Source organism: Vulpes lagopus, chromosome 10, assembly GCF_018345385.1.
Source record: "Vulpes lagopus strain Blue_001 chromosome 10, ASM1834538v1, whole genome shotgun sequence".
Classification (NCBI taxonomy): Eukaryota; Metazoa; Chordata; class Mammalia; order Carnivora; family Canidae; genus Vulpes; species Vulpes lagopus.
The window spans coordinates 57800000-57824179 of NC_054833.1; the positions used below are offsets into that span (position 1 = coordinate 57800000).

At 44.3% G+C, this 24180-nt stretch overlaps 1 protein-coding gene across 2 annotated transcripts in view; it reads right to left on the minus strand.

Moving 5' to 3' along the window:
• Nucleotides 1-24180, minus strand: part of RABEP1 (rabaptin, RAB GTPase binding effector protein 1) — a 106436-nt gene that overhangs the window by 24270 nt on the left and 57986 nt on the right. The window contains exons 3-10 of one of the 2 annotated variants that reach the window (XM_041772132.1): nt 23847-24050; nt 21673-21833; nt 17721-17840; nt 13201-13336; nt 9538-9716; nt 6908-7039; nt 1675-2142; nt 226-330 (exon numbers count right to left, since the gene is read on the minus strand). In XM_041772132.1, coding sequence (XP_041628066.1) covers nt 226-330; nt 1675-2142; nt 6908-7039; nt 9538-9716; nt 13201-13336; nt 17721-17840; nt 21673-21833; nt 23847-24050 — 1505 coding nt within the window. Of the gene's footprint in view, nt 1-225; nt 331-1674; nt 2143-2516; nt 2715-6907; nt 7040-9537; nt 9717-13200; nt 13337-17720; nt 17841-21672; nt 21834-23846; nt 24051-24180 lie in introns of those variants that run through there. The other variant, XM_041772131.1, reaches the window with a different exon arrangement.

The window sequence follows — 24180 nt, forward strand, 5'->3', positions numbered from 1 at the left end:
AGCTGAGCTGGCCCACATGTTGCTGGGCCAGCTGAGTCGCAGACAAAAGCGAAGGCTCCAGAGTGCCCCACTGGGAACGTAGCTGACGCTGCAAGAACCAGGTTATTTCGTATTTCACGTGGATATATTTCACAAAGCAAGTGGGAGGGAAAACCCCAGTGAGGAGGACAGTAGTGCAATGAGGAGGACAGCATTAGCAATTTGGCATACCAAAAAGAAACTCACCTGGTCTCTGGTCTCAGCCTCCTGAATCTGAATCCCTTGTAACTGTTTTTCATAATTGGAGCACATATCGCAACGTCTACCAAGTTTATTTCCCGCATTATGTACCTGAAGGGCATCAAAGTTACCTCTTATCAGCAGAACAAAATGACTGTATGTCGCACATCTGAATACGTGCACAGTCTTATCTATGCTCCTCAGAGAACACGAGGTAGACAATTTCTTCAGAGTTATGGCCCTATAGGGTTGGATTCTTTTTTTTTTTTTTTTAAAGATACCACTAATTTTTTTTTTTTTTAAGATTTTATTTGTTTATTCATGAGAGACACAGAGAAAGAGAGAGGCAGAGACACAGGCAGAGGGAGAAGCAGGCTCCATGCAGGGAGCCTAACATGGGACTTAACGCCAGGTCTCCAGGATCATGCCCCGGGCTGAAGGCGGTGCTAAACTGCTGAGCCACCCAGGCTGCCCTAGGGTTGGATTCTAAGATGCCGTAAGCACCAATACACGCAGGACAGGCAAACAAGGGCCCCAGCTATGTAACCAGGAGGCTAAGGGCCACAAAACACCACCTTTGAGGAAAACATAAAGCAAAAGTATGAGGCCAAGACCCACACAATGCAGATGAGCATGACACCTGGAGCAGGGGCAGGACGGAACCAGTGCCCATTGGCCGCTCCCCCAGCTCAGGCCACAAACAGCCCGAGAGCTGCTAAGGAGCGTCTCCTCACACATGTCCTGCATGAGATTGTGGGGGGAGTGGCTGCCATCAGGCTTCACGGCTCAACCAGTCCTTTAAGAGACAGGGGCCCTGTGAAAGAAAGCACTAGAAGTCGGAAACGGCCTCTGACCACATTGTCCTGCTCAGTTACCGGGAAAAGCGGCATGAGTCCTGTGGCCTGAGATGAGGCCCCGCCTGTAACCTGGGGACCATCTGATTATTACCCTGAAGCTGGAACCCAGGGCCACACAATCCTGTGAGGCACTGTGCAAAGGCCTGAAGTTGTAGCTCTTAATCTTACTTCTGAGTTTGCAAATACTCTTAGGAGGAAAATGAACCTCCTTCTGCGCTACCTTCTCTTCTCTCTCTCCCATGGTTCCTACCCCTCCTTACATACACTCTAGTGTCCGCTGACAAGCATCTGCGTTCGGATCTCAAGGAGAGGTGACAGAAGGAATCTGGGAGTACACCAAGACTGGAAAGGGTGCGGGGCAAACCAAATTCAGGCTACTCCAACATTAGGGTGCCTAAGCTCCGATTAGGTGAGACTCCAGGGGTGGTGGGTGGGGGAGCTCACACCCAGTTCCCTTCCCGCCACAGCCACCTGGAATGGCAGTCACTGGACTATGTGGCGATGTGTGCACATAGGGACTCCAGGGGCATCCTGTGAATGTACAATACATCCCAGAGCTACCCGACCTGAGCAAGAGAAAGTCAGGAAGACAGCTCACCTCCTTCTGCAGCAGATTCCACTCTGTCTCACTAACCAAGCGGTAACCACTGGGGGACACATAAGCACTTTCCATACCCTGGGTGACACTGGAGAGGAGAGACGCCGTCTCTTCTTGCTCTGGCGTCATGGCCTTGATTGCTCTCTCCTGATCTTTGGTTAACATAAACCCACTTGGCATTTGTAGTGACCCAAGGGAGGCAGTATCAAAGTTCTCAGACACTGAATCTGCTCCTACCAACGGTCCAAAATCCGATTCATCCAAGTTTCCAGCAGATTTTGCTTTGTAGTTATAGCCTAAAGCTTTGGATTGCAGTGAGCCTGAGGTTCCCAAGCTGTCTGTAGACTGTGCTCTCCTGAGTCCATCTTTAAACACGTCAGTGTCCGATTTACTGAACGAGTCTCCAGACGGCAAGAGTAAGTCTGCATCCAGGGAGTGGACTGAGCCGTGGGTGCTATCTAAGTGCTCCTGAAATGTGAAAACACACATTGCCAAGTTAGACGATTCTCTATACTTGAGACAAAAACTACCGGATGGTCAGAGTGTTTCGCCACACGTTCCACATGATGATCCTTAGCACACTACCTTCACATAGTCACTGAACAAAATTTACTGAGTGTCTTCTATTGGATCTAAACCAGGTACTCAGGATACAGCGGTAAGCAAACCATGACCTTATGATATTTGCAGTTTCGTGAAAACAATAAGCAAGCAAGCAGGCTGTTAGAGCGCTATGTGATAAAATGAGCAGCACTGTACTGAGTGCCCGGGGGGCTCAAGGTGGGGCTTTTAGCTCAGACACGGGGGTCAGGGAAGGTCTCCTAAAGCTCAGCGCCAGGTACGCTGAATGTGAGGTGCTACTCGTATGTCCACATGGCGATACTCACCTGACAGAGGGACAAACAAGTCTTTAGACAGAGAGGCCAGAGGGTAAACGCCACATAATGATCATTCAAGTCACAGCAGCAAATGAGAACATCTACAGCGGTTCTGTAGGATGAGAAGGCTGAGGGCAGAACCCTGAGAAACACCAATTGTGTCTGTTTGGGGATGGACAAAGGAAAGAGTAGCCTAAGTGGAAGGGAGATGGGAACAGTATTGCATGCCTGAAGATGTAGTCAGCATGAGATATGGGGTACATAAGTGAAAGAAACAAGACAAAGAAGGTAACACACTGAGTTCACCCACAAGAAACGTCCAGAACGGGTAAATCCATGAAGACGGAAAACAAATCAGTGGTTGCCAAAGGCTGAGGGGAAAGGAAACTGGGGAGTGACTCCTTGGAGGACGTGGGGACTCCTGGGGTGAAGCTGGGGGGACCACACAGACTGTGTACACTAAATGCCTCTGAGTCAGGGTGTCAGACTCAGCTGGTGAAGTGTCTGCCTTTGGCTCAGGTCATGATTCCAGGGTCCTGGGATTGAGCCCTGTCCAACTCCCTGCTCAGCTGAGGAGTCTGCTTCTCCCTCTGCCTCTGCCTCTGTTCGTGCATATGCTCTGTCAAATGAGTAAATAAAATCTTTAAATGCCTCTGAGTCGCATACTTTAAGTGGTCAATTCTATGATGTATGCATTTCATCTCAGAGTAACATGTGGTGCGACACATTCTCAAAGTGACAGCATCACAGCAGTGCCACTCCACGAGGCTGCGCACGGTGACCGGAAAACCAGAATAGAAAAGGGTAGCAAGTGTTTCTTGAAATTCAACATATTCGATTTAAAAGACTAGCCTTTTATTTCAAGATAATACTGTCTGCTTTTTGTTGTCAAAGCTCTTTTATTCATAAACTGGAAAAGCCTGTGAAAAACAAAACTTTTAAATGTTTCCTTTTTTTTAAGATTTTATTTATTTATTCATGAAAGACACAGAGAGAGAGAGAGAGAGAGGCAAAGACAAAGGCAGAGCGAGAAGCAGGCTCCTTGCGGGGAGCCCGACTTGGGACTCGATTCCGGGTCTCCAGGATCACGCCCTGGGCAGAAGGTGGCGATAAACCGCTGAGTCACCTGGACACCCAAAATTTTAAATGTTTTAAAAATATCCTTACTTGGTAAAAACTGGACAACTTTTATGTTAATTCCTCCATTTTGTTCTGTTTTTTTTTTTAAGATTCTTTTTTTTTTAAGATTTTTATTTATTCATGAGAGAGAGAGAGAGAGAGAGAGAGAACCAGGCTCCATGCAGGGAGCCTGGCATGGGACTCGATCCCAGGACTCCAGGATCACACCTTGGGCCAAAGGCGGCACTAAGCCGCTGAGCCACCTGGACTGCCCCCATTTTGTTCTGTTTAGAGGTACTTTTCATCTGCCAGATTCAGATGGCTGAGGAACACATATCTAGTTGAGTTAATGTAGCTGTGGCGGAGGTCGTGAGTGAGTACCCAGTACAAAGCTGATACAAACCAGGATGAGAATCCCTTCTGGGAGTTACAAAGAAGCCACCCTCGGTCCCATGCAGTGCTGCTGAGACACAAAGGACAGGAGGGGACAGCGGCAGGAAATGGGCCGGAATGCAGGGCTGGTGACAGAAAGTGCATACACCCAGGGGGAAGCGTGAACCAAATGGCGTTTCTGGAAGATGACTCAACAATATTTCCCGATGCCCTAAACATGTCTACACCCTTAATGGGCAGTTGTTCCCAGCAGCCCATGCTAATAAGGGAGTGAGCAGAACCCAGGGAGGAAGTGCACCAACAGCACTACGGTTCCTCATGGTGGTGAAAACTCCTACACTGGTAAAGATGGAACCAGCTTGACTATTGCTTTGCTAGTACTGTTTCTTATTTTCTATGTTTTACGATGTTTTCCCCATTCTGAGGACCCTGCCCGCCAGGGAAAGACCACCACTCCAAGCCACCTGATTCCTCCAATTAATACACAAGTCGCCTATGAAGAGGCCTCTCACATATACCCAACCCATCCTTCCTGTGGCCCCCAACCACCTCCTTGACCACCCTCATGACCCCATGCCAGTACCCCACCTCGCCCTAAATCAGCCCACGGCTAGGCACCAGGAAACTGAGAACAGACTCTCTACACCAAAGCCCACTGGGATTACTGAAAGCAGCCAGCCCTGTGCTGTTTGACCCGTGCTGCCTCCCTGCTCCTGCTTCTGCCTCATGACCCAACTCTGCTGCATCTGCACATGGCTCTATATGGTGCGCGGGACTTGCTTCTGGACAGACTGTGAGGAACATTCCACTTTTCTTCCAATGGCACAGACCGACAGACCTGGGCACAAATCCATCAGGATGGAATTCTTGGGCATTTGCATGCCGAAATGCTGTCAGCTATTAAATACCACTTGTGCAAAAACATTTACTGATAAGCCAAAACCTCTAAGATAGGCTCAAGTGAAAAAAAATTTACATAAAAGATTATGTAGAATTACAATATGGGCTAGGTTTAAAAGCAAAAACAGAAATATACACATGTTAACTCAGGAAATGGAGAAAAGAAACAGAAAGGAGAGACATGCCCTAGAAAGCAGCGGCAATCATCTCTGGGCAGGAGACTCAGGGACCAGCTCTCCTGTTCCCTAGGACCTTTCTGTACTCTCCACATTTCCCACAATGAACACACTTGATTTTTGTACCAAGAAAAGGACACTGTTTGCACCAGGCTAAAGAAAGTATCAGGTCCTACACATTTTCATTGTCTTTAGCCATAAATCTGAGTCTCTGAAGTGGCCACTATTAACTTTACACCAACAGGCAAAAGTAAATCATCATGACTCTCAACACAAAACATTCAAACTGTAAAAGATCAAATCTAAAATATATTTAGAATGTCAGAAAATAATGTTATGCACAATATATACTACAGACCAACAAAGATAGAATCAAAAAATTTTAAAAACACTTCACTGTAAATTATAACAAAGCTCCATTTCCTGTTTTCCTGCTAAAATATTTTTTGAAAAGTCTGAAACTTTTTCAAACATTCCTGCACATAGAAACCACATAATACTCGGCAGTACCCAAAAACTGAGACTCTCTTGGGAGTCTGACTATTAAAAAAATGCACAGCAGAATCAGGGCAAGTGGTTCTCAGTGTACGACCCAAAACAAAGAATGTAGAAAAACATTTACATCATCCCCTTCAGTGTTCACTAGGATATTTTTAAAGCTTTAATGTCAAACAATCCACAAACACGGAAACATAAGCCACCAGGAAGTAGACCACACGGGACTGAGCAGAAACCTACCCACTACACAGACACATAGATGAAGACCCCAATCCCATCTACCCAGGACTAGTTCCTAAAGCCAGGGGACGAGGCGGGGCAGGGCACAGGACGCAAGAGGCATGTGAGCTGGGCCAGCACGGGGACAGGCCTGGCTGTGAAGATGTGGGGAACGTGGAAGCCACAGAGGGTCACTCAGCGGTGAGGCCCTTCTGTGCCATGTTGGGGGCCTTCATCTTTATCCTCGAGGCAGTAACAGAAGCACTTCCTTCCTGTAGAGGGGATGTCAGCCTGAGTCCTGAAGATGCTTAGAGGGTCTCAACACTCAGCAGGGCAGGGAAGATAGCCCTCCAGGAGAAGGAACCATGTTCCAGCACAACAGGGTGGCAAATGTGCTGGAACGGTGTGAGCAGAACTGGAATGTCATCGTGCACGTCATGGGAGCCTTTGTGGATGCCAAGGAGAGGAGTGGCCTGGCTGCAGCTCCCCTCACCACAAGGGAATGCTCAGTAATGCCCAGGGCGCAGCTGCCAACAGGGTGGAGACAGGGTGGAGACGAGAACCCCCTGAGGAGGCCCCTGCAGCCATGGGGAGGGAGGCAAAAGGCCCCCAGGCCAAGGGAGCACCACTCTCTACCTCCAGGGCTGCCCCCTCCACCTGACTCTCCCCACCACCCCTACTCCCATCCCCCGCCAACCTCACCCCCATCCTCACAGCCTGTTAATGAGCAAACATGTGCTGTAGGGAGTTCAGTTCTTCAACACTTCAACTAACCTTCAAAAGAAAAACCTGAAGTATTGGCAACACTTATTATTCATTCCAAAAAAGAGTTAAGTTCTCCTCTATAGCTTTAATATCGGAAGCCCTGGGGAAGCACTTTAGAGGCAGTGAGAGGCCCACATATGTCCTGGAGATCGTAAACATAGGAGACACACACACCATCACCGTGTCAGTGGCTCCGCATGTCCTGCATGAACCACGGGGGACGAAGGACAAGCTGCATATGAAAACATCATGTACACAGGGACTTGAATGACAGATTCGCCTTACCTCTTCATTTGACAACTGGGCGCAAGCTTCCTCATGCGTGAGAGCGCAGGCCACCGAGGCTTTCGCCTCCTCCTCGACATCTGTTCTGTTGTGCTCCTTCTTCTTATGAAACCTCTGTTGCTCGTCTTCCTCCTGCAGGTGAAAGGAGATACAGACACACATCACTCAGGTGATCCATACTTCATGTTCAGTCAGTTTTTTAACCACTCAAAACAAATGAAAGAGAACAATGCTTTACAAGAAAACTGGACACTGAGGTTTATTTGCTTTGTAATCATGTCAGGATGTCTGATCCTAACAAACATCTCAACACCACAAGCACCAAGGATGAAGCCATCACAAAGGAGAAATCAGGAAGCAGCTTCCCAGATGAGTGAATTGGGAGAAAGGTGACATAAAACACACCCCGTCCTCTTCCCGGGACCCGAGGGAGAGTTCACATGGACATCCCTGCAGGTGACCACAGAAAAGGGCAGGCAGGGCACGGTCACCAGACATAGTACAAACTCATGTGAGACACAACAAGACTGGTTCAAGTGATGTCAGAGTCCCTTGGGGCTCCCAGAGCAGCCCCACGGGGGACACAGCCACGGCAGCACACAGGTGTGCACAAGCTTCTGCAGGGGGCAGCAAGGAAAGGGACCAGAGGAGCAGCATCAAGGGGAGTCCACCACCTGGGGCACATGAGGGGTAGGCAGATGCACGGGGGAAGCCCCAATAACCCATCATGCCTGAGAGGAGGGCGGGCACATGGGCTTCGAACCAGCAGACCCCCTCACCTGGGGAGTCCTAGTGCATGTCTGTCCTGATGACCACAGGAACAGAGCTTTATATGTGAGCCGCAGCACAATTCAGACATGCAGAGAAACCTCAGGGAATGTGAATAAAAAGCCCTAACTGACCAATCAGAGCATTCAGACCATTTTTATGGACAGCAGTACTTTATTTTTTTTTTTAAAGATTTTATTTATTTATTCATAGAGATGCAGAGAGAGAGAGAGGCAGAGACACAGGCAGAGGGAGAAGCAGGCTCCACGCAGAGAGCCGGACATGGGACTGGTCCAGGGCCTCCAAGATCATGCCCTGGGCTGCAGGCGGCGCTAAACCGCTGTGCCACCGAGGCTGCCCAGACAGCAGTACTTTAGAATCTAAATCCTTAAGCTGGCTTTGTCTACACAGAAGAAGAATGAGTCACAATTAAAACAGAAATTTTAGGGATCCCTGGGTGGTGCAGCGGTTTAGCACCTGCCTTTGGCCCAGGGTGCGATCCTGGACACCCAGGATCGAATCCCACGTCGGGCTCCCGGTGCATGAAACCTGCTTCTCCCTCTGCCTATGTCTCCGCCCCTCTCTCTCTCTCTCTCTCTCTCTGTGACTATCATAAATAAATAAAAATTTAAAAAAAAAAAAGCAACAAATTTTAAAAAGGATGAAACTTGTGAAAGCCAAAATCTAACCTAAGTCATACAAAGAAATTGAAACCATTTTTACAGTACCTAGAACAGCTTCTATGCAGCTATGCTAGGGAAATAGCTGCGCCGATGCACAAGGGGCAGGAGATTAGCCACGCCACTGTTTGAAATGAAGCAAACAGAACAGTCTGGGTGCCACTACAGGGACAGGGATGAGGCCCATTATGGTGTGTCTGCCACAGCAGTGAGCAGAGTGGCAGCTCTCTGGTGCGGACACTCACTGCAGACAATGCTGGGGAGAGTAAGTTATGGACTACACATCCTGACCCGACTGTATGAAACAAATCAACCCAAAGATGCACTTATGAACACAAAGAAGCACCCTGGAGGGCTGTCCTCTATACGAAGACTTCTGACGACAAAAGTGGCTGCTCCTGAAAGGGAGGTGACCGAGGAGATCCTCCCTTCATCATTTTGTCCTTCATCACTTTGTATTTACATCAAAGTATTTTTATTTATTTATTTAATTTTTAATTATTTAATTTATTTATTCATGAGAGACACACAGAGAAAGAGGCAGAGACACAGGCAGAGGGAGAAGCAGGCTCCCTGCAGGGAGCCCAATGCAGGCCTCAATCCCAGATCCTGGGATCACACTCTGAGCCACAGGCAGACGCTCTACTGCTGAGCCACCCAGGCATCCCATTCAGCAAAGCATTTTTAACCTGAGATGTATTTGTATATTATTCATGTAATTTAGATCATTTTTTAAAAGGCAAGGAGAAAACAGGATCTTGGGTGAGCAGCTCTGTGGACTCCTGCCCTTCCGGATCACTCAGCCTCTCCTTCCCCATGCCGTCACTTCCAATAAGGCTTCCAGAGCAATGTCACCAATGACTCGACCTGGGCAAACACAATCCAGGAGATTCTCTGTCGGAGAACTGGACAGAGGGTGGACAAGGGCTGTCTCAGAAATATATACTGTTGCGTCCTGCAGTGTCTACACAGGAGCGCTGTTAAATCAGCTCTTTCTCTCAGACAAGGCCATTTCTAAAGCTAAGCCCTCCAATGCAGCTCTCGTGTATTCTGAAAGGGCGTGGATGTCCCCTGGCTCTGGCCTTTGGTCAAGTCCCACAAAACATAAGCCCTGCAATGGCCTGTGTGGGGACAAGCAAGGCGTGGTGCCAGTGCTGCGAGTCCCCCAGAACTGTCACTCACCTGATCTCTCTTCTTCAGCTCTTCCACCTGCCGGAGCTGTTCCGACGTGAGCACGATCTCCATGCGCTGCATGTCCCTCATGAGCAAACGCTGAGACTCCAGAAACTGGTCATTGGCCTTCTGCCACGTGTGTTTCAACTGATTGTGTTGTTGTCGCTCTTGCTCCAAGAGATGGCAAACTGTTTAGGCACCCCCCCCCCCGGAAAGAAAAACACTGAATTTTTTTTTTTAAAGATTTATTTATTTATTTATTCAGAGAGAGCGAGAGAGAGGCAGAGACACAGGCAGAGGGAGAAGCAGGCTCCATGCAGGAAGCCCGACGTGGGACTCGATCCCGGATCTCCAGGATCTCACCCCGGGCTTCAGGTGGCGCCAAACCGCTGTGCCACCGGGGCTGCCCAAAACACTGAATTTTAATGGTAGGCAATTCCTTTAACATAAAGCCATTAGACTAGGTCTGGCCAATGGTCCATCCCGTGTGGGACTTGCCTCAGACAAGAACCAAGGGGTAGCCTGCTGTAGGACACATGGCACCTGTCCGCACATCTCTCCTCATGCAGAGTCTCCCAGAGCCTGCTCCCGGTAACAGTGACAAGTGAAACGAGGATTTCTCTGCTAATAGAGGGTTAGAAAACCCAGCTAAATGAAAATTTAAAGGTTCCTTCACTGCAGGACTTTGAGCTCAAGATCTTAAGTATGCCTATGTTCTCTTGGAGGAGGACAGAGAATACAGTATGTCCCCACTTCCTTTGATCAAAACATCCTTCCCACAGTGCCACTCACTGAACAAGTGTTCTAGGGAATACAATTTGGGAAATGCTGCTCTACGTGTGGAAGGCACGGCAACCACTACTCACTGTCTTTAAATACTTTCTGACAAATGTGCTACCCAGAAACGCTTCCTGAGCTCATGCAGTTCTGACTTTTCAGGAAGTCAATGGTTCTCCGAAATGGCAGGTACTGCTGACACTCGCCAGCTCAGCTGTCCTGTACTAAAAAATGAGTGGGTGGCATCACCCAGCCACTCCAGCCAGAAACCAGAGAGACAACTGTACTGCTGCCTTGCCTCACCCCACTACTGCTTCCTCCTGGGCTGTGTGACATGGCCACTTTCAGCCACCTGCCTCAGATCCACTCTCACAACCCCGACAACTGGTATGCTTCCTACCATTGGTCTTGCCTCGCTGGCCTACTATCCACACTACTGCTAGCTGAACTGAACTTCCTAAAATGCAAAATTTACATGATCACTCTCGAGTTTAAAGCTCTTCAGAAAAGTCAAACCCAAGGCCACATACTGTATAATGCCATTTATTCAGAAGACCAGTAGAGGCCAATCTGAACAGACGGGAAGGATACCAGGGCTGCCCGGGGCTGGGAGGAAGGCGGAAAAGGAAGTGACCAGTGATGAGCACAGAATTTTTTTGGTAGTTAAACTGTTGGGGAATTAGGCAGTGATAACAGTGCACAGCTTTCTGAGTAGGAGATTTTGAAGAAGTGAACTTCATGCCATGTGAATTATGTTTCCATAAAGCTGTTATTTAAGAAAAACATTTTAAAAGCCCTTCAGAAGCTCCTTCCTGCTTATATGATAAAATCCAAATCTGGGCTTCAGCATAAGGTGTCCACAATCTGGCTCTCACATTTTGCCCCTGTCTCCCACATCCTAACTTTGCTGAACCAATTTCTTCCATTCCTTTATCTGTTGTACCATATGCCAATGGCTTTGAACATCACTCATCTCTGGCCACCTGACAAATAATCTCCCTGTCCTTCAAAGCCCCACTTAGCTTCTCCCAAAAAGCTCGTCTGTGGCTCTGCTGCCTCCCTGGTGCACTTGCAAGTGGCCCCTGCAAGAGGCAGGAGCACTAACGTAGCTGCACGGCTAAGTCTCCCAGTGCAGGTCGTAAGTTACAATGCTGTTCAACTTTCACCTTTTTCTCCTTCTGGTATGGAAATTATCCCCTTACTCATTCTAATGAAACTTCTCAGATACTTTTCCAGACATGTTAGGAAGGCTTGGAGGTCAAAAACAAACAAACAAACAAACAAAGGAAAGGAAAGCTTGGAGGTCTGAACACTTTCTGGAAGGGTTGGAGTACATCGTTTAAACAGAAATTCCTACTTCTTTTGGACACTTTCTGAGTTGTGTGTCTTTTTGACAGCAGCACATCTGAAAAGTGTTTCCAGAAAGCCAAAGACTTGCTCAAACTTTGAGGTGATTTTCATAACATTTTATGAAATAATTCTGTAGGCTTATTAATTTCAGCTTTCCATTATTTGAGAAAATAAACTAATATGAAAGCCTAAATTATTGATGGAAGAGCTGTACTTCCCACAGTACTTGATATACTACCTGGAAGTATTCACTGTATAGGACTCTTATCACCACAGCCCTAACTTGCGTGTGAAAATATGTTATTAGTATAACCTACAACACGTACAAGATTTCAAGGTATCTATGCATCTAGATTATGAAAAAAGTCAGATCTGCACTTTTACTAACCTCTAACTGAAATTTACCATTTCCTTTAGTTACTCACAATCTGGGCAACCCAGCACAGTTAAGGAAGACACCGCCCATGGCTTCATCGCCAACAGAAGCTGCAGCCACTGCTGTGTCTTGGCACAGTGGCATTGCTTCAGGACTACAGTCCTTACCAGACATGCTACCAAACCTCTGTAATTAATGCATCCATAAAATAACACATTTCTTTCTGTATAATAAGTTTGCAGTTATTTATATTTTGTATCGTAAGTGATTTCTTTTGTATTTTATATTGTAGGGATTAATTGATTTTTAATACTGTAGGGATTAAAAACAGCATCCTGGGATCCCTGGGTGGCGCAGCGGTTTAGCGCCTGCCTTTGGCCCAGGGCGCGATCCTGGAGACCTGGGATCGAATCCTACGTCGGGCTCCCGGTGCATGGAGCCTACTTCTCCCTCTGCCTATGTCTCTGCCTCTCTCTCTCTCTCTCTCTCTCTCTCTGACTATCATAAATAAATAAAAAAAAAATTAAAAATAAAAAAAAATAAAAACTGAGCTGCTTTTAAAAAAAAAAAAAAAAAACCAGCATCCTAAGAGTTTTCACAAGATTGCCAAGAGTCCACGAAACAAAAAGGTTAAGAACCCCAGATAATTAAGACTCACTAGCAGAACTGAAGACAAAAAAAAAAAGTCTATTTTTATGTTAATGGGGAAAAGATAAGCCTTCTCCCCCAGGCCAGGGAAAATAAAATCAATTTCTGTACAAATCTGCTACCAGCCTGAAATCAAAACAGACCCTTATAAACAGGGATGCTACTTGAGGCCACCAGAATATACTATCTGTCCTCTGTCCTATTTTCACTCTTGCTAATCTACCTCCATTAAAAGGAGTCTGGGGGCAAACACAGTTTCCCCAGCACTTCCCAGCCCTCTGGTCTTTCTGCCCACCTCTCATGCCTTGTCAAGTTACTCCTGGGGTCCCTGAGGAGAGAGGAACTGTCTACAACCCATATCTCTTCAGGAGATCTCATAGCTCCAGCCTTTCACTACAACACCTGAACCCACTGCAAAGCTTCACAGTGAATCATTAACAAGTTAGAGTCTAAGACTTGTTACTGTTTTTAATCAGTATCAATTGAGACTGAGACTAAAAATACACAGAATATATATTTACCTTCATGCAATTCCTTCCGAAGTTTCTCAGCATCCTCCTGTAAAACGGATTTCTGAGTATTCAGAACAGCTACGTACATCTCCAGGTCAGTTCTGCAAGACTTCTCAGCTTCCAGGTAATGGTTCAGTTCTTTAACCTGAAACAAAATGCAATTCTGTGAAACTGAAACTTACAACAGTTTCAATGTTTTTTAAAAACATTTTTTTAGGGGATCCCTGGGTGGCTCAACGGTTTGGCGCCTGCCTTTGGCCCAGGGCGCGATCCTGGAGTCCCGGGATCGAGTCCCGTGTCGGGCTCCTGACATGGAGCCTGCTTCTCCCTCTGCCTGTGTCTCTGCCTCTCTCTCTATCATGAATAAATAAATAAATCTTTAAAAAAAAAAAACATTTTTTAAATGCCTTATTTCTGTTTAACATTAATAATAGTCAAATATTAACAAGATAGTCTAATATCTGAAAGAGTTATAACCAAAATAAAATGCAATCTTGCCCCAGAGAGTGAATATATAATCACTTGTTTTACCTTGTCTTATACGTTATCTATCCTAAATCTTGGCCATTTATTTCATTTATTTATTTATTTTTAAATTTTATTTATTCATGAGAGACAAGAGAGAGAGTCAGAGACACAGGCAGAGGGAGAAACAGGCTCCCTGTAGGGAGCCCCATGAGGGACTCCATCCTGCTCTGGATGGCAGGATCATGCTCTGGACAGAAGGCGGGCGCTAAACCACTGAGCCACCCAGGCATCTCAATTTTGGCCATTTATTAACGTCAACTTTTTCAAATGGTTATGTCTAACTTCATTTTCAAAGTTACTTTCATGCCTTTTAACTTCCTACTTCTTCAAATTTGCAAATGAGGGCTGATCTGTTTTCAGTGGTCTTTACTTCCTAGACCATTAACACAAGACGTTAGTACTGGGCACAGGCTACAATGACCATGGAAGCGCCATGTGATGCCTCATGGAGGTTGTGAGCCAACCAAAGAGACTAACCAAGCACCATGGTGCTGGCCACTGTGACGCATGTTCCCTGCCGCTGGGAATTCAGTTGATGACAACCAGAGTCCATACAGCAGACATAAAATGGTGGTACACAACCACTAACTCCATCCACTACCACTTCTTAGCATAAATATCTGACTCAAAAATCAGTGAGTTTCTTACATTTGAAAGCTATTGAGCAGAACTCTGGGAAAACGGTAGCAGTGGTGGCACAGTCTGTGAATTTCCTTGAATTCCATTTACATTAACAACAAAGCTACTAAAATAATAAAACTAAAGAAACAAAGTGATAGTTGGAGTGTGGGGTCAAACTCTGAAAGCAGCCTCCATGAACATCCGTGGTATCAGCATCAACACAGGACAAAGTAAAGTAAAGGGAGGGAAAGATGACCCTAAGAATCCCCAAATTGTCAACTGAGTCTCCAACCTGACAACAGCAGCTGAAAGTGGAAGAGTTTCAGGGTACATTGCTTCTCTGTATGAATCTTGAGATCTACTTACCAAGTTCCTTATTAAACCCTATTGGATTTGAGTGGAATTCTGAATTTATAGATTAATCATAGATTAATTTGGGGATATACATTATAATACATTATCTTTTTTTTTTTAAGATTTTATTTATTTATTTATTTATGAGAGACACACAAAGCAAGGCTGAGACACAACACAGGCAGAGGGAGAAGCAGGCTCCATGCAAGGAGTCTGATGTAGGATCTGATCCTGGGTCTCCAGGATCAGGCCCTAGGCTGAAGGCAGCACTAAACCACTGAGCCACCCGGGCTGTCTAATAATACATTATCTTCTCATTCAGGAACACACAAGCTCAGACCTTCATCATAATGTATTCTATAATGATCTTACCCATTTTTGTTTAGATACATTTTCAGGTAACACAGAGTTGATTTTAGGTTTTTTGTGGGATTTTTTTGATTTTGCTACTATAAATGGGATTTTCCCCCATTATATTCTTTACTTGGATAGATTACTGGAGAATATTATTTTGAATAATATTATTCAAATATATTACTGAGAATATTATTAGTTGATCTTGTCAGAACAACTTTCTTGAACTGTTGCTCAGTCTAACAAGATGTTGGTACATTCTCTGGCTTTTCTACATGAACGATCATCAGTTTCCCTGTTTCCATTCAGTGCTTATGCTCCGTCTCTGCATCTCATCTTGCTGCATTGTCCAGGACCACAACCACCCCCTGCACAAAGTACAGGTCTCCTCAGTGCTCCTGTCACTAATAGTAAGGCTGCTAAACACTCATTGATTATGATGTTTGCTACTGATAAATAGCTCTTAAGTTACTGTTTAAATTCATCGAATCCCTTTCTAAATCCAAGCTGAATAGATTACTCCTCTATCATCTTCTCCTGTAGTACTATACTACATTTTCTGGTGACATGCCCTCCTTAAATTCCTGTGAATATAGCCTATTTGGTTATGATGTCTTTTTTTTAACTACACTGTTGAAAATTTTTGTTTCTGTATTCCTAAATGAGATAGATCTAGAATTCCTTTCCTTCTACCACCTGTGTGTGTGTGTGTATGTGTGTGTGTGGTTTTTTTCAAGATTTTATTATTTATTCATGAGAGACACAGAGAGATAGGCAGAGACACAGGCAGAGGAAGAAGCAAGTTTCCTGTGGGGAGCCTGATGCAGAACTCGATCCCAGGACCCCAGGATCATGCCCTGAGCCGAAGGCAGACGCTCAACCACTGAACCACCCAAGTGCTCAACTCTCTGTGTTTGTAATAAAATTATGCAAATCTCGTAATTTCCCTCTTTTCTGTTCTCTTTCTTTTTTTTAAGATTTTATTTATTTATTCATTAGAGACACAAAGAAAGAGACAGAGACACAGGTGGAGAAAGAAGCAGGCTCCATGCAGGGAGCCCGCTGTGTGACTCCATCTCGGGACTCCAGGATCATGCCCTGGGCCGAAGGCAGGCGCTAAACCACTGAGCCACCCAGGGATCCCCTGTTTTCTGTGACAATTCTGGCTAATTACCTTTCATCAGAAATGTTTTCACTTCATCAAATTTATTTCATTTCAAATTTATTAGTGTGACACTGTTCACAGTATTACTTATAAGTCTCTCTGGATTTGTAGTCATGTCCCCTTCTCATTTCTAATGATTTGAGTCTTTCTTCCTGATTATTTTTTAAAGATTTTATCTATTTATTTTAGAGAGAAAGAGCAGGGGAAGGAGCAGAGGGAGAAGGAGAGAGAATCTCAAGAGGACTCCATGACCAGGGCAGGGCCCAACCTACGGCTCCATCTCATGACCTGGGCTGAAACCAGGCACCAGATGCTCAACCAACAGAGCCACTAAGGTGTCCCTCCTGATTAGTTTTAATGTAGGTTTGTCTATCTTACTAGGCTTCCCATTTTTTCGCATTATATTGGCATTCTCAATTTTTTTTTCTATTTTACTAATTTCTTCTCTTAGGCATATTATTTCCTTGTATTCATATTGTCTGTACTATTGTTTGCTTTCTAGACTTGAGTAAAATATTCAAAACACTAAATATTTTTTAATTCCTTTTTCATGAGTTTTTCTTTCATTCCAAGCATTTTATTTTAGCTACCATTTTACTATAAATAATTTAATAACCTGTGGTCAGAGATCTGAGTCTGCATAACAATTCTTCAAAATTTTTTGGCACTTCCTTTGTGACACTATGAAAAGCATAATATACCTAAAACTAATAATTATTTTATCCCATTCACTATCCTAAGTGCTTTATACGTGTGGACTTATATAATCCTATTAATAGCCTTATGAGGAAGGTACTATTATCCTCATTTTACAGTTAAGAAAACCAAAGCACAGTAAGATTAAGTCATTTGTTCAAGGTCTCCAGCTAATAAACGCTGAGGTCTGAAATTCTATGCCCTACTACTATGTAAGATTCAGTCTCTCTTTCTCAGGTACAGGTTTCTGTAGGTCTATTATATCTAAATTATTAATCAGATTGCTCAAAACCCCTACATCCCTGCTAATATTTTTCTCTGCTTACACTATCACTTGCTAAAGATCAATCTCCTACTGTAACTGTGAACATGAATTTCCCCTTGTGACCGTCCCTTTTAGTTCACATATTTTAAGGTATATATGATACAATCATGACTGTCACATCCTATTGATGGATTATTAGATAAGGACCCTCCATTGGTATTCTTTTTTCCCTACATCCTAAATGCTTCATATCACAATTACTATATCAACATTCTTTGTGTTAGAGTTTGGATAGCATATCTTTAAACATCCTTTATTTTCAACCTTATAGTTTTATTTCAGGTGTATCTATTATAAGCAATATAAATTTAGATTTTTTTTTTTTTAAATCCCATCTATTTTAGTAGGTAATTATCAGTTTACATTTATTAGGATCATGGACATATTTACCCTTTCTACATTCCTATGCCCTCAGTGACTCTAACTTTTCTCATAGGGTTAGGTCAGGGCCCTGGGGTGAAGGAACAGGCTACAACGTCTCCCGACCTTTGAGGCTTCCAGCTCTTTCACTTTGTCTTCAGTCTCTGTCAGCTTGTCTTTCAGAGCTGCAATTTCCTTCTCCATGGGCATCACAACAGACCGAAGCTTTTCCGCATCCTCTTGGGCCTATGGTGAAAAAGAATTAAATGCTACAACTTACTGGTTCATTGTTTTTCTAAGAAACATTGGCTTGTACATGTTAGACTTGGCACAACAAGTAAGCCTACCGGGTGCTATATTACCTGAACCACATCGGATTCTCAAATGTTGCAAGACTCTAAATGTCAAGTCATCATCACAATTTTCTCAAATATTACACTTAAAAATTGGGAGTAAGTAGGAAAATGGATTCACGGGGATCCCTGGGTGGCTCAGCGGTTTAGCGCCTGCCTTTGGCCCAGGGCGCGATCCTGGAATCCCAAGATCGAGTCCCATGTCAGGCTCCCGGCATGGAGCCTGCTTCTCCCTCCTCCTGTGTCTCTGCCTCTCTCTCTCCCTCTCTCTCTCTCTCTCTATCATAAATAAATAAATCTTTAAAAAAAATTGATTCATGTGCCAAATTTGATTTTTTATATCAATTAATTAAATTGGAAAAGACCATATATATAAAAGGAAACATACATACTTTAATTTTCATAATTCTGGTCACTAAATTCATGAAACCATAATTTCTTATGAAATGGCTGGATGAAAGGACTGGTTAGTTTTTGGGGTTTTTTTTACAAATTTTTAAAAAAATTTTATTTATTTATAATAGTCACACACACAGAGAGAGAGAGAGAGAGAGAGGCAGAGACATAGGCAGAGGGAGAAGCAGGCTCCATGCACCGGGAGCCCGACGTGGGACTCGATCCCGGGTCTCCAGGATCGCACCCTGGGCCAAAGGTAGGCGCCAAACCGCTGCGCCACCCAGGGATCCCCAGGACTGGTTAGTTTTTAAACATAAATAGAACAGTGTATATTCTAAAATTTTAGAAAACTATGTTGCTATAAAAAAGCTTCCATCTCAGTTATTTTCAAGAGTAATTTACATATTATTTTACTTTTGATATCTAATTGAAACAACACCAAAGAATGACCCCTAAAACTATTATATTGCTTTCTATCTTTCATTCTCAAAAACACGGATTAAAAGTAATATCCATAAATGAGTAAACTCATGATACTAGATTTTCATTATCTATACTGTATATACAATACATACATATATGTACACATGTATGTGCAATGTGTATATAATGTATATATGTATGCATATACATTAGTATATATACATGTGTGTAAATGTGTGTATATAACATATATATGTGCATACATATATGTATGTATATACTATATACATACTATATAGTGTGCACTATATGCACACACACAGAAACAAAGGTAGACTCACAAAATTAGCTCTTTCCCTGCTGGTTAAAATGAAAATCAAGCTTATTCACTGAATTTAAAAGAGTTCAAGTTCATCCTTAGTGTTCATGGTGGGGAAAATATGTCCAACTATGAGTGGAGTGGAGATTTCCCCAAAAACCATCTCTCTCACCTTTCTGAGGGAGAAAAGAGGACTCACTTTATTTTCCAGTTCTTAAAGAATCATTTCGTCATTTATTTTATTTTTAACTAAGTCCTGTTTGGAAAAGACCTCGGAGCTTAAAATACCCTCAGTCCAGGCTAATTTGGGATACTTACAGAGGCCTGATGATAAAAATCAGCAGGAAAACAAAAGGAGGGAAGCAAAGAATTTAACACAGATGGAGCTACTTACTGATGCAAAGATGACTCCACAAGTGTTGCACATCATTATAAACAAAACTTGTAAAGATGATTTTTTTAAATGTCAGAAAGGTCAATAAAGACAAGGAAAACTTACTAAGGAGTCATTTGTGGTGATGAGCATAGGGTGGTGCTTGGAAGTGCTGAATTACTATACTGTTCACCTGAAATTAACACAACACTGTGAACTATGCTGGAATTAAAAGTCTAAAAAATTTAGAAAAACAAATACAAAAACAAAAAAGAAAGTATAATCCACATATAATGATTTTATGGATTAAAAGTTGATCCTTAGGACTTTTTCTTTCTTTCCTACTACTTTATTGCCAAGCCTATACCTTCGGTGTAATATTGAACAGAAGACATAAAAGCTGGCATCCTCTGTGCTTCGTCTTCCAGCGAAACAGCTTTCAAGAATTCCGTATCAGTTACAATATTTATTGTAGGGTCGTTTCTGATAAACAAAGAGGAAATGGCCTTCCTTTATGAATTTTCTCAGAATTGTTTTCATGCCTGGGTGTTGCATTTTATTAATCACCTTCTTAGATTTTTTTTTTTTTAAACAACAACAATAAGGAATATTTAAAAACCTGCCAGGGTCGAGAGGAACCTAAAGATACATGTGGCATCATGCAATGTATTATGGTGCCAGAGATCTCAGAACAGTAAAAAAGGACATTAGGTAAAACGAAGTCAGAATAAAAAGCATAGACTTTAGTTAATAATAATGAGTCAACACTGGTTTAATAGTTGTAACGAATGTACCACTAACAACAGATACTACCAACAGGGAAAATTGAGTGTGGCATATATGGGAACTCTGTATGATCTTCACAGTGGTTCTGTAAATCAAAAAACATCCTAAAAAACAAAATTTATTTTAAAAATAAATTTTGAGGGGGATCCCTGGGTGGCTCAGAAGTTTGGCACCTGCCTTCGGCCCAGGGCATAATAATCCTGGGGTCCTTGGGTCGGGTCCCGCATTGGGCTCCCTGCATGGAGCCTGCTTCTCCCTCTGCCTGTGTCTCTGCCTCTCTCTCTGTGACTATCATAAATAAATAAAAAATGAAGAAAACAATCTCCTGCTAAGATTCAGGATAAAATTCCCAGTGGCAGCATCAACCATGAGCCATGTCCAACACCTGGAGGGGGTGATGGCGGCTTGCTATGGACCACACCGTCAGATGACTAAGTAACTCTGTGGTCAAGAAGACACTGTTAGGTCCTCATGGACATGCTGAGTTAGTCTTGTCCTGGAACAGGGTAGAATGAAAAAAACAATTTGTGTTTAAAGCTTCTATTTGGAGTACTGGGTTCTCAAATGATTTTTGTGTTATTATAAACATTAACCTTCTAAATACACAAAAGTAGTTCTTGTATGGACCAAGGGTTAGGAGCCAAAGAAAATAATCCAAATGAAATTTAAAAATCAAATTCCACTTATTAATTTTATAGAATATGTGACTTAAAATATATGAATGTACCTACATTAGTAAAGGAAAAGTTCATATAATCACACTGACGGGAAAGCTTTTTAAATTTTCTCAATGATAAAATACTGCACCTTCTATTCAGCCGCTCTGTTCAGGCATCTACGGTAATGTGTTCAAGCACAGCATGCGGTACATTTATCCCACAGGAACCACAATATACTGAGACAGACGGAAAATCATCTGTTTTAAAGCTGTGATTTAGACACATTCACCTGGCAACAACACTCATTCGATAAACATGCAGCACCACTGTGCTAGACATGACTGTAGGTAGGTATACGAAACTCCAATAAACAAGACTCCTGCCCTCGGGGGGCTCCCGTTCCAGCGAGCAAACAACAAATATAACAAACAAGGGAACACTGTGTGTGCTCTAAGGAAATCTGTGCTACAGAAAAAGAGAAATGACAACAGGATAAGGCGATCAGAGCTATGGCAAGTGTGGGGGGAAGTGTCAGGACAGGCCTCATGCAGCCAGGACATTTGGTCAGAGACGTGAAGATGGGGAGGGAGTCAGCCACGCGGAAGTGAGGGGTCAGTAAGTCAGGCCACCTAGCACTGCATTTAGGAGTGCGTCCACAGAATCCATCCAACAGGAAACAAGAACGTCAGCCTACTGCCACAGTAACATCAGAAGAGGCATCCTGCATCCGGGTGTCAATACTCCTACAGACAAGTGTATTCCTTCATACCTTTTTCATCTCATTTTCTAAATTCTCCTCCTCTTGGCCTTCGGACAGCCTCCTCCTCAGATCGGCTATCTCCCTCTCTGCGGACTCCCGGTACTGCGCCCACTGGCTCCGCTCCTGCTCCAGCCGCAGGTGGAACTGGTGTTCGTAGTCACGGACTGTTTCTACAAAACATCACCACAGATGGCAAGTCTGAGTGCTCTAAGGAAGAATGTTCTGGCACAATGAAATTTTAAAAGGAGTTACATAAGGAGATCATGCCTAGTTTCTGGAAATCTTCTAATTTATGTGAAACAACTTAAAGTTAAGATTTCTGGTATTTGGGATGCCTGGGTGGCTCAGTGGTTGACCATCTGCCTTCGTCGTGACCCTGGGGTCCTGGGATTGAGTTCTGCATCATGCTCCCCGCAGGGAGCCTGCTTCTCCCTCAGCCTGTCTCTGCCTCTCTCTCTCTATCTCTCATGAATAAGTAAATAAAATCTTAAAAAAAAAAAAAAAAAAAAGAATTGTGGTTCTTATTCTGTGCAATTTTCCTAAGGGCTTTAAACCATCTCTAATCTTCATGGTAGGCAGGTGCCATGTGTCTCTCACAGACGGGGAAAGCTCAGGGGAGGTGAGACACTCTGGCCAGAGAATGTTTCACAAGTAGGGAGCAGCAGAGCTGGAATTCAGAGCTGGGACCAACCTCCCGACACTACACTTCAGCTCCTGAGACAAATGGACTGTCACTCCAATCCAACTATCTGAAGGAGGGAGAAAAGGGATATGCTTCTGGAATAGTTTACTATAACTGAGGATTCTAAACTGAGACAAATTCTATATAGTCGCTAGTAAATGGCTTTATCTTTAATCTTAAGGCATTATAGGATAAACACTGCTGACTGCCCCTAACTACCCCCCCCCAACAAAATCCCACTTTTGTTTTGGAAGCCAGTGGCCCAACTTAAAAACTAGATTTTCCAGCTGCCTTTGTAGTTATGGGTAACCACACACCTGACTAAATGAGAGGGGGTGTATGTGCTGGAGACTTCTACAAAATGTTTGCTGCTTCTCTGAGAGTGACTGGAGGAGGAGTAGCCACTTTCCAGCCATAAGGAGAATGGAGTTGAAACCATACAATAAGGGATGGAGGAAGTGAAGAAACCTGGGACGTTGGTGATGTCGTGGAAGCACTGTAACCAGCCTACAGTCCCTACAGTCCCTCCCTCCAGACTGCTGCTTCTGTGAGAAAAATGGACTCCTGTGTGGGTAAGCCATGGTTATCGGGTACCATGAAGTTTACAGCCACACCAAAGTGATGGCCACCAACCTGGAAATACAGGCTCCCCTGTCTTCTTTCAGAGAGCACGAAAGCAAAAATGACACCTAAGTGCCCAGATGGGGAGAAAGCCACCACTATTTCACATTTTTAATATTAATTAAACGAAGGATGCCGAGGTGGCTCTACTGCTGAGCATCTGCCTTCGGCTCAGGGCACATTCCCAGAGTCCTGGGATCGAGTTCCACATTGGGCTCCCTGCAGGGAGCCTGCTTCTCCCTCTGCCTGTGTCTTTGTGTGTCTCTCATGAATAAATAAAACCTTAATATATTCCAGGAACCCAAAGCTTAGTGGCAACATCTTTCATTTCATTGGCGCCTGGTCAGAAACACAGGCAGTGACTGGGGCCCCAGTGCCAACAGCAGACAGGCTCAACTGCTACTCTTCCTCCATTCCCAGGTCACAGGCCTCCAGCCCAGACAGCCTGTCTATTCTAGCCCATGCCTTTCTACCACGGAAAAGAGTCTTCCCTGCAATTCTCTGACATCATGGCCACACAGGACTGGGGGGGTGGTCAGGAAGTGTGAGTGGGGACAGGACCCAGCCCGGTGCCCCTGCCCACCCCCTGCACCCAAGCACCCAACCTTGGCAGGGGAACGCAGCCATGGCTCAGCACCACAGCCCCATCCACACTCCCAGTAGGCCTCCTCTACTCGGCTCGGGGCAGAGGCAGACGGCAGCCCCACCAGTGCCACTGACTTCTCCTGTCTCAGAGAGCACAGTGCACCCTGACGACGCTCCTGCATACAGCCACACGTCAACTCAGGCCACAGCTGAAGACCCTCTGAAAACGCTGTCCACCATTAGCAGCAGCGATCTTGGGAAATCGCAGCACAGATCGAACATTCTTCGTCTTTACCTTTCATCACAGCCTGGAGCGAGGCCACCTCTTCTCTCCACTGTCTTTTCACTTCATCGATTGCTTCCTGCTTGGTGTTCTCAGAGACCGTGGCGATGGCCTTAATGTTCTCCACCTCCGCCTGGGCTTCCCACAGCTGCGTGCGCAGGTGCCCCAGGTCATCCTGCGCTGCCTGCAACACTGCATTTTGCCTCTTCAGGTCCTCTGGGGAGAAAGTAGAGGCTTTCCGTTAACCAAGGGTTTGCCTGTATCAGGCTGACCTTCCAAAGAAGAGGTAAAGCATTACATTTATGATGTTAACATCCTAATGAAGAAATTGTAAGCATTAAATTTT